The sequence below is a fragment of the Cnephaeus nilssonii genome (assembly GCF_951640355.1).
Source record: "Cnephaeus nilssonii genome assembly, chromosome: 13".
Classification (NCBI taxonomy): domain Eukaryota; kingdom Metazoa; phylum Chordata; class Mammalia; order Chiroptera; family Vespertilionidae; genus Cnephaeus; species Cnephaeus nilssonii.
In genome coordinates, this window is record NC_137084.1 from 5,315,356 (window position 1) to 5,328,246 (window position 12,891).

The 12,891-nt window shown below is 57.7% G+C and overlaps 1 protein-coding gene across 1 annotated transcript; it reads right to left on the bottom strand.

Annotated features, from left to right (window-relative positions):
- Positions 1-5,291: 5,291 nt before the first annotated feature.
- On the bottom strand, positions 5,292-11,319 carry SLC25A45 (solute carrier family 25 member 45). Its single transcript, XM_079787952.1, has 6 exons — positions 11,004-11,319; positions 9,883-9,926; positions 9,618-9,689; positions 9,192-9,377; positions 6,735-6,993; positions 5,292-6,589 (listed from the first exon to the last, which is right to left on the bottom strand). The coding sequence occupies exons 1-6, from the start codon at positions 11,038-11,040 to the stop codon at positions 6,321-6,323; spliced, it is 867 nt and encodes a 288-aa protein (XP_079644078.1). The 5' UTR covers positions 11,041-11,319; the 3' UTR covers positions 5,292-6,320.
- Between the last annotated feature and the right edge of the window lie 1,572 nt (positions 11,320-12,891).

Here is a 12,891-nt window from a genome sequence, read left to right on the forward strand (position 1 = left end):
ACATGCTTTAATTAGGTATGAAGGGGTGAGAGGAGCCGAAGAGGACTATTTCCAACAGATCAAGTTTTTTAAAATCAAGGTCAAGGCAGTCCTATTCAGTTTTGCAGGTACTGCCACATGCAAAGTAAGGGGTGGCAAAAAAATATTACGTACATTATTTCAGTTCCTTTACAAGCCTGTAATGGACACCCTCTGTGTTCAGAAGGCATACAAGGCTCCAGGGCAAAGGTGAATAAGGCACAGCCCCTGTTCCAGGTGCTCACTAGAGGGAGAGATAGCAAGTGACCGACTATACAGGTCAGTCATGTGGCTTAAGCTAATTGATATTTATAAAGTGTTTTCTACTTGCCAGGCACTATTTTATTTTATTTATCTATATTGTTGGGAGTATACCAGGCACTATTTTAAACACTCTGCATTGTCATCATCAGTCTTGAGAAGACGATGGACTGGATGCAGAGCCCAGAGGCAGAAAGATGGGTCCCCGTCTTCTTACATCTCTGCATTGTGCTCAAATTCCTTCCCATCTGCCTTCAGTTCTCTTCAGCTGTGACAGTTTTTTGGTGTTTTGTTTTTTTCAAATATCCATAATAATTTTTATACTGTCTTTCTTTTAATTCTTTTTATGCATTTAAATATTTTATGCATGGTTACTTTACATTCTGTATCTGATAAACCTAATATCTGAAATGCTTGGGGGGCTAAATCTGTTGTGGGTTTTTTGTACTGGTGCTTTAATTCATGGTGGCTTTTTCCCTGTGGGTCTGGTAATTTTTATTGTGGGAATTTTTTTCATTGGTTGCACTTTATCTCGGGAAAACCTCAAGATCCTGATTTAGGCTGCTCGCCTTTCGAAAAAAAATTGTAGTTTCTCCCACCAGGCACAAGGGGGCGCTAACACCACAAATTAATTTCTGGGAGGAAGATGTCCCAGACCTGAAGTAACACAAAGTGAACGAACAGGCGTGTGGTTGGTTCCTGGTTCAGAGGGGAGCCGATCTTATTCTTAATTTTTCCCCACCACACACAGAGAGGCATATTTCTTTGTAGGTTCCCTTTACTGGTGGGTGGAAGTTTTCTGGTCTCTGCTTTTGCTAAAAGTGTAGCCCCTTCCAGATCTTGACTTAATTTATGAGACTTGGGTTCAGCTGGGACTCACGGTCTATGTAGTCTTCTGTGTGGTTCCTTAATCTTCAAGGTCACGGTATTAGCGATTGCCCCAAGGGCAGCTTTGGAGACAACCTGGTTTACACTCACTCTGTTGTTTGCAGGGGTCCTTGGGAAGTTCCCTCACTATTGGCAAAGTTAGTAATGGTTCTTAAACTACGTTTGTTTATTGGGTCTGGAGTCTAGCTGCTTAATGGTAGGCGGGATCCACATAAAGTCTAGAGCACTGGCCTGACAGAAGGGAAGTCGGGAAGAATAGTTTTCTTTCATTCATTCAATCACTTGTTCAAAATTATTTATTGAGCACCCTGTATGCCACCTAGAGTCAAAGTCACTGCTTCATGGAGCTCGTAGTTTAGAGAAGAGACAGTTATAATCAAAGAGTCACACAAATGGAAGTATATAATTACAGAATGGAAGGACAGACAGCTAAATCTGTTGTGTGTATTTTGTACTGATGCTTTAATTCGATGGTGGCTTTCTTCCCTGTGGGTCTGGGCATTTTTGTTGTGGGAATTTTTCCCCTGTGGGTCTGGTAATTTTTGCTGTGGGAATTTTTTTAATTGGTTGCACTTCATCTCCGGAAAACCTAAAGATCCTTGTCAGCTAAGCAACCAAGAGAAGGCGAATGCTCAGAGCGAGCCTGGTAGACTGTGGAAGGAGCTTGCTCTGACTCCTCAGAATAACAGGAAGCTATCCAGGGGGACACACGGAGTAGGGTAACTTGATCAGAACGGTGTTTGAAAAGTTGAGTTATTGTCCAGATTCAGGACAGGACCAGGGCTGCAGGACAGGCACACCTCGCTTCATTGCCCTTCACAGATGTTGCACTTCTTACAAATTGAAGGTAAGACCCTCCACCAGCAAAAAGATTATGACTTGCTGAAGGCTCAGATGATAGCATTTTTTTAGCAATAAGGTTTTTTGGGGGGTTTTTTGGTGGCAGTGGTGGGATCAATAAGGTGTTTTTAAATTAGGGTATGTGCATTGGTTTTTTAGGCATAATGCTATTGCACACAACAGACTACAGTATTATGCAAAAATAACTTTTGTATGCACTGGGAAACCAAAAACCTCATGTGACTTGCTTTATTGCAATATTCACTGTATTTCAAAGGTCTGGAACCAAGCCCACAGTATTCCTGAAACATGCCTGTGTTCGGATTGGAAGGAAGGGAGTGAGTCCTAGGAAACTTCAGGTTAACAAGAGACTCCTTTGAAGCAGGAGGAGAGGGGAGGGGGAGCTTCTTTGAGATGTGTGGCCTGAAGGCTTACCTCTGCCACGGAGCACAGCAGCAGGAGCAGGTGCCTTTGGGATGGATGCTCAAGGATCTGTGACCAGAGGTGGCAGTGTGTGCCTGGAGCTCAGGGCAGTGGTCAGACTGGAGACACCAATTAAGAGTGACTCCTCTTTTTTAAAAAAATATATTTTTATTGATTTCAGAGAGGAAGGGAAAGGGAGAGAGAGAAACATCAATGATGAAAGAGGATCATTGATTGGCTGCCTCCTGCACGCCCCCTACTGGGGACCAAGCCCACAACCCGGACATGTGCCCTGACGGAATCAAACCATTCAGAGGTCGACACTCAACCACTGAGCCATGTCGGCCAGGCTAAGAGTGACTCCCCTTAAAGAAACTAAAGCTAAACTCTGCTGTTCAGTGAGTCTGGCAATAGTGATTTATACCAGAACCATCCTCACCTTGTCATTCCCCCTTTACCTGCACATGTAGCCTTATTGTCACGATACACATAAGTTAGTCTCCTGTAATTTCTTCTACGTGTTTGCCCAAGTTATAAGCCCTTTACATGCGTCCCTCAGACACCACCCCCATTTTCAGCCTCAGAGCAGTTCATTGACTATGTCATAGTTCTTAGGGATTCCTTCTACCTAAATGAGTCTCAAGAATAATGATGACCGCCCAGCTGGTGTGGCTCAGTGGTTGACCATTGACCCATGAACCAGGAGGTCCCTGGGACTCGATCCCCGGAGGTGGGTGTGAGGAGGCAGCCAATCGGTGATTCTCTCTCATCACTGATGTTTCTATCTCTCTTCCTTCCTCTCTCTGAAATCAATAAAAACATATTAATCTAAAAAGGAATAATGATGATCTCTAATAACATCAGTTAATTCCTGAAGGAATTTAATGTGCATATTATGAGACCCTGCTGATGTAAAAACACCTAACTTTTAAAAATATCTCCAGCCATTTCCTGCCTGACTCTGTTTGTCTTTCCACCCTCCTTTCCAATACTGTGGTAAGTTTTCTCACTGCTCATGCTACGTTTACCCTCCCTCCCTGCAGCTACGCTTAACCTCCCTCCCTGTTTACCCTCCCTCCCTGCAGCTACGCTTAACCTACTCACTGCAGCTCTGTTCTGCAGCCCGGCTGCAGCTCCCACATGAGGCCTGCCACTCTGGTTCTAACGAGGAGCTCAGAGCAAGGGCGCTCCAGCCCCTCCCCCACAAGACACCTCTGGAGAGAACCAGAGAAGGAAACAGAAGTGCAAAGGCAGGCTCATGGGTGAAATTAACACCCCAAAGAGGATTTCATTTTAACAAGATCATACAAGGATTTTAGTATTTATTCTCTTGCTAACTGGTAATGTGGTGAGAGAGGGCAAACTTCAGAGGACTACCCTGACCTCCTGTTTCTTCTTTTTTTATTGTTTTTAATTTTTAAAAATGTACTTATTGATTTTTTAGGGAGGGAGAGAGAGAAGCATCAACTTTTGTTGTTCCACTTATTTATGCGTTCACTGGTTGACTCTTGTATGTGCCCTGACCAGGGATCAAACTCGCCACCCTGGTGTAACGGGATGATGCTCTAACCAACTGCGCTACCGGCCAGGAGCTCCTGCCCCTTCTTGCCGGGTTAGAAGAGCCACCTCCTCTGTCACATGCTCTTGGCTCTCTCCCAGCCTCAGGCTGCCCTGAGGAGTTCCCATGACTGTCGTGTCCAGCCCCAGACCCCTGGCACTGCGGCGGTGCTGCACGGCCGCTGGCCCCACAGGCTGACCCGTCGGAAGGGGTTTGGGGGGATTTGGGGGAAACAGGCCCGGGAAAGACAGTGCTGGCTCAGGCAGACCCCCTTTCCATCCCGGGAGAGGCTTCCTGAGGCTGTGGGGTGGAGGCCGCCGGCACAAGGAAGGTCCCTCCCACCCCCTCCCAGCTGCCTTACTGGGAAGGGCAGCCCGTTTCTGCTGTGAGGAGCAGCCAGACACCGTTACGTGTGTGAAGTCACGGGAGAGCTTCTCCCAACACAGACTGCTGAGCCCAGCCTCAGCTTCTGATTCGGCAGCTGGGTGGGGCTGGGAGTCCTTCTAACCGGCTCCCGGAGGTCCCGGACCACACTGGGACCACCGACCACAGAACTGCAGGCCCTCACCCACTGTGTGAGGCGGCGTGAGGGCTAAGCAGTCCCCCTGGTTCCGGGCCAGTGGGGCGCCTACTGCACCCTCAGCAGTCCTTCCAGGGCCGCCGACAGGGAGGAACTGCCTTGTAAGCAAGTGAGGGGCAATGTGCATGCGTCACCACTTCTCCAGCAAGAACCACGCACAGGCCCCCCCGAGCTGCAAGGGAGGCTGGGACCCAGCCCGGCTCAGTGGCCACGCGCCCTGTGGCCATGCTATGGCGAAGGAAGGAGGGAGAATGACTTGCAGTCTGTGACCCACCATCTGGTGAAGGACAGCTCCGATAAGCACCTGGCAGGGCTGATGCTGGCAGGTCCACCAGGTGAACTTGAACTTAGGTGACTCATGGGAGACTGTCAGTGCCCAGGGAGAGCAGGTAGCAGAGTAACCGAGCTCTGCTCTGGAGTCGGGGGCTCAGATGCATCCAGGCAAGTTGTGTGATGCGACGTACCAGCTGTGTCGCCCCGGATGAGTTACCTGCTGTCTGAGCGAGGCCACCTGTCACGGTGATTAGAGCGCTTGCTTGTTTTTCTAGGCAGCGAACTGGAAAGGGCAGGGATTCAGGCGTTCAGGTCACCACAAGGTGGGCCCAGGTTGACCAGGTTGATCTCAGACAGATCAGGACATTAGTGGGTACAAACTCTGCTCAGCTTTATTGCCAGTTACATGAACCCTCAGTCGGTTTTCACGCCCACTTTGCAGGAAATGGCTGTGCCATGGGTGGGAACGGGCGAGGCAGACACCCTGCTGCTGGCACCCTCCCCTGGGCTGACCCCAGGAGGCAAGCTCTGAGTGAGGGGGCCGGCGGGGCAGGGGCAGGACCAAGGGAGCAAGTGGGGTGGTTGGAGTTGGCGAGAGGCCGGGAGCGCAATGCCACTCCCTTCAGCGGCCATTTACCCGGCTGCTCTGAGCACCGGGCTCAGCTGGGAAATGACCAGATTGCGACCCCTGCCTCGAGGAGCTCCCAGTTTAATGGGGCAGCTGAGGAGTCAACCAGCCACCAGGACAAAGGTAGGGCTGTGGTCAAGGGGGGCAGGGGATCTGCAGACCCCAAAGTCAGCCTGGGGAGCCGAGGGGGGACCAGGAGACCGAGCTCAGCCCGGGTCTGGGAGCGGCCCAGCCAGAGGATGATGGAGTCACCCCTTGGCGATGCCGTGTTGGCCGGGAGGGACTAAGCCTTCAGGCTGGGGGTGATGAGGGCACAGCTTGTTCTGGGGCAGGGCTAGGCTGCTGAGGGAGAGGAAAGCCGGTGGAGGGAGGTGCCCCATCAAGTGGGGGTGGAGTTTGGGCTGTTACCTGGAGGGCATGGGAGTCACTGAAGGATGTGGACTGCCTGGGGATGTAAGGGATTTGGGGAGTCAGGGGGGAGAGGTTGAGGTTGGAAAGGAGATGGGGTGGGAGGCAGCTGAGGCACCGCCCTGGCGTCCAGGGGAGAGTTAGCAGGCAGGCAGCGGGGGGGGGGGGCGGGGGGGGGCTAAGAGCTCTTGGAGGGGAGAGTCACAGGTGGCCGGGCCCAGCACCACTGCTCAGTTGTCTAGGAAGGAATTAGGGCCGGGGGCGGGGCCTGCCCTCCCCACCTCCCCAGCCCCCTCTGCACCTTCCAGGCCCGGAGGTGCCTCCACAGGAAGGCTGAGACTCTCGTATTGAAATCTCAACCTGGTGCTTCAACTCGGCCTCCAGCCTGGGCAGGTGGGTGGCGCTCCGTCCCACCGGGAGCTGCGGGCAGCGCCTGCGCAGCCTCATCCCCACGCGTGGAGGAGGTACTCATAGCTGAGGAAGGTGACGGCGTTGACAGGAAAGGCGCGGGCGCTGTTGATGGTCAGCCCCCGGAAGAAGACCCCCAGGCCTTCCTGCCGGGCGCTGCTCACCATGCAGTCCAGCAGCCCCTGGTACTCCCGCTGCTCCAGCCCGGCCATCTGCATCCGGGACTTGATCACGTCCAAGGGGGTGGCTGTCACCCAGGAGGTGATGCCTGCGAAGCCCCCTGCCACCAGCACTGTGGTTGAGCCTGGGGTTGAGGGAGCGGGGAGGGGGGGGGGAGGGTCAGACAGAGGAACACCCTCCCCTGCCCTTGCCTCCCCCGTCCTCCTCGCTGGACCAGCTCCCCACCTCACTCCTCTCTGCCCCCCACCCTCTCACACCACCTCACTCACTGGGGTTCTGGCCATCTGGTGTGGATTGGCGACAGAGCCATTCGTAGGTGACGAAGTAGATTCCCAGTGTGGGGGTGTCCCTAAGCGTCAGAGCCCAGGCTCCCCGGAACAGCCCCCGCGGCCCCTCCTCCTGGAAGATGGAGGCCGCACAGTGCACGGGCCCCCGGTACCGGGGTGGGGGGCTCCCCTGCCGTGCCCTTGGCTCTGTCTGGTTTTGTAGCCGAACTTTGATGAGGTCAAAAGGGGCCAAGCAGTAGGCCTGTAGGGAAAGAAGTGTGAAGGCCCAGGCGGGGTCTGGGCGGGGCCGGCCTGTGCTGAGGAGGAAGAGGAAGGCATCTTCCTACAGCACCTCCTGCTGCCAAAACTCAGCTTCTCACACTCCAAGCTGGGGGTGGGCTAGGGAATCCTCCCCAAACCCAGGACTGAGCAGTGACTGGGCCTGAAGAAGGGGTGCAGTCTGCGCCCACGCACCAGGGTAAGTAGGTCACCGCGTTAGTGTTGGGGTCTCAGCTTCAGAGAGCCTCCCTCCCCCACCTCCTGAGGACACCTCTCAGGGGGGCAGGCGCTGGGCCTCTCACACCCTCAGCTACTGGTACCCAACGGAACGGGTGGCTGTGAGATCTGCAGGTCCTAGAGCGCTTACCGCTGGCTCAGGCACCCGGGACTCCGATTCGGGGTGGTATTGGCACCTAGGGCGGTGCTGGGGGGGCATGGAGGGTGGTTGGGGGGAGGGGCTGGGGTATGTGTCAGGGAGTCAACCAGGTAGAGATCAGCAGGGAGAGAACTGAGGTCACAGCGGAGGAGGTTAGCGCAGCATTTGGGGGCTCCATAAGATGTGTGTGTGTGGGGGGGGGGGGGGGTGTTGTGGAAGGTGTGAGAGCTCAGGCTCTCAGCCTGGAGATGGCTGGCGGCAGAGGAGACTGGTGTAGGCTCTGGCAGTGACCTTTAGAGGGTGGAGGCCAAGATGGCCGGCTTCCTCCCCTGAGAGAGGGCAGGGGCTGGGGATCCTCCCTGTAGGGGGGCCCTGATGCCACCCTCCCCCCACCCCGAGTTACTGGCAGTGCCAGCTGAGCGCCTCTGCAGGGGGCAGGCTCCGGAGCTGAGGAGATGGCTGGGCCGAAGGTAGGGTGGCAGGTAGGGGCCACCCTCCCCAACCCATGCCGCCGACGGGGACAGCGGGGACATCAGGCTCTGCTGCCCTGGGTGACGGGTCAGCCTTCGCCAGCCCAGAGCAACTGTGCCCAGCGGAGGTTGTCAGTCTGCCCTGTGCTAACCAGCGTCCCGCCCACCCTCCCGCCCACCCCCACACAAGACACACTTTCTGCTCCAAGACGGAAGTCAGAGGCCCCACAGCAAGCCGGCTCCAGTCGGCCCCTGGACCCAGTCCCCATCGCGACCCAGTCCCCAGGGCTGTTCTCTGTTCTACTTCCAAAGAGCTGGGGGAGGCTGGCTCAGGAGCTGGGCCTGGCGGGGCCTGCATCAGGCTGCTGGGCCTGGAGCCTCAGTTCCCTTACTTGTTTCTGGGGGTGCCAGGTCTCAGGGCGTGGGAATATGCAGGCATGCGCCCTGCAAAGAAGGGGCAGGAGAAAAGCAGGCCCTTCTGGGGTCTCATGAATATTAATCACCTCAGGGAGCCAGCTGACTGTTCTTTTACTTGCTCTGCGGTGAGTCTGTCAGGAGCCTCAGGGCCGAGGCCAACGGGAGGGTGACCTGAGGCGCCTGGCGGGGTGGGGCGGAGGCAGGCACACATCCCTCTGCCTCTGTGCGCAGAACCCCATTCAGCTGGGGTTCCCCTGGGTGCCTGGAGGCCCCTCTTCCCTCCACCCCACCCCGCAAAGGCCCAGGTACTTAAGTGCTGAGAACAAAGACCAAAAACAAATGGTTGGGGTTCCTTAATGGTTAATACCCGGGACCCCTCCCCGTGAGACCTGTGGGGCGAGGCTGAGGCTCCCAACCACCCAGGCTGCAGGCACGGGCTGAGCAGGGCAGGGCTGGGAGAGCCAGGACCACATCAGGATGGGGCTCACCGTGGAGGGCTCCCCACAGCCCTGAGGCTGGCAGACCCCTCCGCAGGCCGGCAAGCCCTGTCCACCTCCGAGCGGGGCATCGGCTACTCTATGGTGTCCTCTCGGCACCATCCCCTCCCTCCCCACTGAGCTCTCTCTGCTGCTGGCCCCGCTGTTCTCCACCCTCCAGGCCTGCGGGGCGGGGGGGGGGGGGGGGGGGGGGGGGAGGCCGCTCAGCCAGGCCGGGCGGTTGGGAGCAGCAGGCGCTGCCCGCTTCCCCTCAGCCTCTCACATTCCGAGGGGGACAGCCGTGGTCTGCAGCTGTGGTCACCAGATGGGGCTGGAGGGGAAAGACCGAACTGGCCACCTCTGCCCCCGCGTGTGCGTGTGAGTGTGCGTGTGCGTGTGTGCGTGTGCGTGTGCATGTGCACGTGCCCCCTGCCGCCCTGACCTGGAGGAAGCCCCCGGTGCAGCCGGCTATGAAGACGTGTGTGTAGCTGGGCGGCTGGAGGCGCCGCTCGTGGTGGGAGGTGGCCGTGAGCACCAGCAGGGCGTTGCTGTAGACCCCGAACAGGACCGAGTTGACCACGGCTATGCTGGCGATGGGGAAGCTCATCCCCTTGAAGAAGCCCAGGATCTGCAGGGGGAGGACGCACGTGGGTGGGTGGGGGGCCTGGGCCTCCCCTTTGCCCTTCCCAGCCCCGGCCCGGCCTCCTCCGGCTGGAAACCACACTGAGCCCGCGGAGGCTCTAAGCTACTGCCCAGCCCCAGACTCGGGTCTGCTCCCTCCCAAGGGCAGAGCCCTGCTGGGAGGAGGAAGCTGGTACTGACGCTCAGCTGCCTCCCACCCCAAGCCCCACAGAAGCAGGCCACCCACCGACTCATGGCGGTAGGTCTTGACCATGCAGTCGATGATGCCTCGGTATGTGCTCTGGGTCTGCAGCCGCACCTGGACGGAAGGACGGACAGAGCAGGCGGGCGGGCGGGCCTGGCAGCCCAGCTCAGGCCTCTGCCCCTGGGGGCAGGACGCCCTCGGCGCACCAGAGGCAGGAAGGAGCCTGTCAGCCGGGCCCTGCCCTCGGGCGTCCTGCCCTTTGGTTCAGGTGACATCTTTCCTTCCTCGGGCGCCTCCCCACACTCACCTTCACGGTGTCGAAGGGGTGTCCCAGCACCAAGCCCAGCGCTCCTGTGGTGACAAGAAGGTGCGATCAGTGAGGCCCAAGCGCCAGGCCGAGGGAGCAAGTCTGCGCTGAGCGGAAAGAGGGGTTCAGGCAGGAGAGAGGGCAGGGCCTTCCACGGGCTCCCCAGACACCCGCTGGCCCCGTGGGCCCTCCGCACCAGGCGCTGGGCTGGGAAAGGACGGGACCAGGGACAACAGGAGGGAGCCCCAACCTTGCCTGCGGGCACACTTGCAGAAGGGAGAAGCCAACCACAGACATGGGGTCCTCCCTGGGTGCCCACACCCCAGTGTGTGCTGGCTTCTCTAGCCATGACTCTGGAGGGGTCTCCATCGCCCCTGCCTCCCTCCTTTCCTTCCTTCCTCCCTTCCTTCCTTCCTTCCTCCCTTCCTTCCTTCCATCAACTCACAACCGCCGTCCAGTCTGGGGCTTTGGTCCAGTCCAGGCCCTGCCCCACTGGCGCTCTGCCCTGTCCGCCTGCAGTGCAGAGCCGGCGTACTTAGGGGAGTCTCGCTGGCCCCAGGGGCAGAGGGTCCAGCCCCCGCCACCTCCCCGCCGCCTGGTCTTGCTCTCGGCAGCAGAGCTGGTCCTGGAGCCTTGGGAGAGGTCGCGTCCTCGGAGGCAGGCTCAGAAAGTCCCTCTATTTCTCCTAAGAGAAGTGTCCCCAGAAGCTGAGTTGGGCCTGCAGCACAGCAGGCTCAGGGTCCAGGCCTCAGTTCATTGCCAGGTAGGGCACAGGCCGAAAGGGGAACACGGGACAGCAGGTGAGGTCAAAGGTGAACTTCTTTCTGAGCCCCACACTCGGAGAGTGGGGTTCGAGGTGCAGGTGCTGTGGGTGTCTCCGGGAGACGCTCACCTTGGCTCCCCCTCTTGGCAGGCGGCAGGCAGCATGGCCTTGGGACAGCACCTGCCACCTGTACCTCCCTGTCCTCGTCCCTCGGACCACTCCCAGCAGGCTCTGGGACCGCTGGCCCGGGACCCCCCGGGGAACCAGGACTTTGGCCTCAGCTGCTCCTGTCACCTCCCTTCCCCAGGAAGTGACCCACCATTGGGGGGACGTGACAGAAGGAAGGAAGATATCTCACCGGAGATCCAGCCGGCCACAAACTCCTCCACAGGCATTGTCCAGCCAGGGGCCGGTGGCTCCCGCAGAGCAGACGTGGTGAAAGTGTAACTACCCTCTCCCTCCCCGAACCCGACTGATAACCTCCCACTAATGTTTAACCCAGCCCTGGGCACCCGGAGAGGGGAGCAAGCCAGCGGGGTGGCCCTGACGGCCTGGGAGGTGTGCAGTGTGAAATATCAGGGGCCGAAGATGGCCCACGCTGACCTGCCAGCCAACGACGGCCTTGAAGTGTGACCAGGACGGGGCCCCTCGGGGCTGCCTCGGCCAGCAGTGGTTTAATGAGTCTACTGGGGACAGGGTCCTGCCTGGCCACACTCCCATTGGTCCCCAGCACAGACAGCAGGCCGCCGGCTGAGGAGAGCGAGCACGGCCACCAGGGGCAGGCCTGGGCCCGGGGTCCGCCTGGGCCTTGAAGAAACAAGGAGCCGGCAGGGTGGGAATCGCCCCCTGGAGTGACTCACCGGGGCCTGGAGCCAGGCCTCCGCCCAGGGTTTACCACCCGCTGAGTCATCCACAGCCTCCCGGCTCCTCTTCCTGAGCCTCACGGGGGTGGGGGGCTGAGTGCGTGAAGGGTGGGGCTCCTCTCTGCTTTGGAGTGTGAGGCTTTGCCTGCCACTTCTCCTTGAACAACTACAGCCCAAACTGACAGGGCAGGGACCCGAATCCCTCTCCTGCAGGATGAGGGAGAAGAGGGGATGGAGAGGAGGGGGCTCTTCTTTTTTTTAAAAAAAATATATTTGTATTGATTTCAGAGAAGAAGGGAGAGGGAGAGAGAGAGAGAAACACCCATGGTGAGAGAGAATCATTGATTGGCTGCCTCCTGCACATCACGCCCAGGCATGTACCCTGAGGGGGATCGAACCATGACCTCCTCGATGCTCAACCACTGAGCCACACCGGCCGGGCTAATGTTAGTTATCTTGAAGGCTTAAACAATGTGTGGCACGAAGTAGACACTCAATAAATATTCATGAAAGAACGAATGAGTGGACGAGTCAGGGGCAGCATCAGCGGACAGCCCTGCACCAGACCTCAGTCCCAGTTCTCTCCCCCGTCTCCAAAGGGCCGCCAAGAATGTGAAGGCCCAAGACCCTCCTGCCCCTCCAGATCTGGTTGCAGCTCTTAGTTTCCCATCAGATGTCCAAGGACCAGTCCTGCTCGCCCTTCTCTCCCTCTGCCAAAGCTGATCCCCTCCACCCACTACTTTCTCGTGCGGGGATAGGTTCTAGGAAGCAGGGTTTCATCTCTGACATCCTCCCCCTGGAGCTGCCCGGGGCTCCTTGGGCCGCCCCAAGATCTTCCCGAGCACTGGCCTCTCACTGGGCTGGGCTGCCATGCTCCTTCTGATGGTTCTCTCTTGAGTGATGGTGGAAAACCCCTTCTGTGGGCCTCAGAGTCCTTAACGCTTGCAAAAGTAGGGGACCAGCCCGCTGATGGCTGAGTCTAAGGCCTTGGCTCTAAAGGTCAGCGCTCCCCAGTGCCTTGCAGGACAGCCTCCCTGACTAGGTCTTCTCCAGTCCTGCAGGTCCCACCAGGTCAACCGCCTGCCTGGCAGAGCAGAGCTGTGATCTCGTCACTGTCAAACCCACCACACTCCCCCACCCTGGTATCTGCCCCCCATAGGGTGCCACCCACTTCCCAGCCTCACCTGCTGTGCTTTGATTGCCCAGCGCTTCCCTGGTGTCCTAACCTTCCCCCGCAGCTTCCACTCCCCGAAATGCCTTCAGGATCTCTGCTCCTCCTCCCTGGGCCTGGGTTTCAGCTTCCTCACCACCACACCTACGCCAGGCCTTAGCTTTGTTACTTAACCTTTCTGATTCTGTGTTATCATCATAAAATGGAGATAT

Bases quoted from the DNA above. Each gene is read 5' to 3' on its own strand.
- SLC25A45 (XM_079787952.1), bottom strand. From the start codon at position 11,040: ATGCCTGTGGAGGAGTTTGTGGCCGGCTGGATCTCCG. The intron at 9,927-11,003 runs GTGAGATATCTT...TTGTCACCACAG, and splicing joins TGTGGCCGGCTGGATCTCCG to GAGCGCTGGGCTTGGTGCTG. The intron at 6,994-9,191 runs GTCAGGGCGGCA...CTTTCCCTACAG, and splicing joins GCACCGGGGGCTTCCTCCAG to GCCTACTGCTTGGCCCCTTT.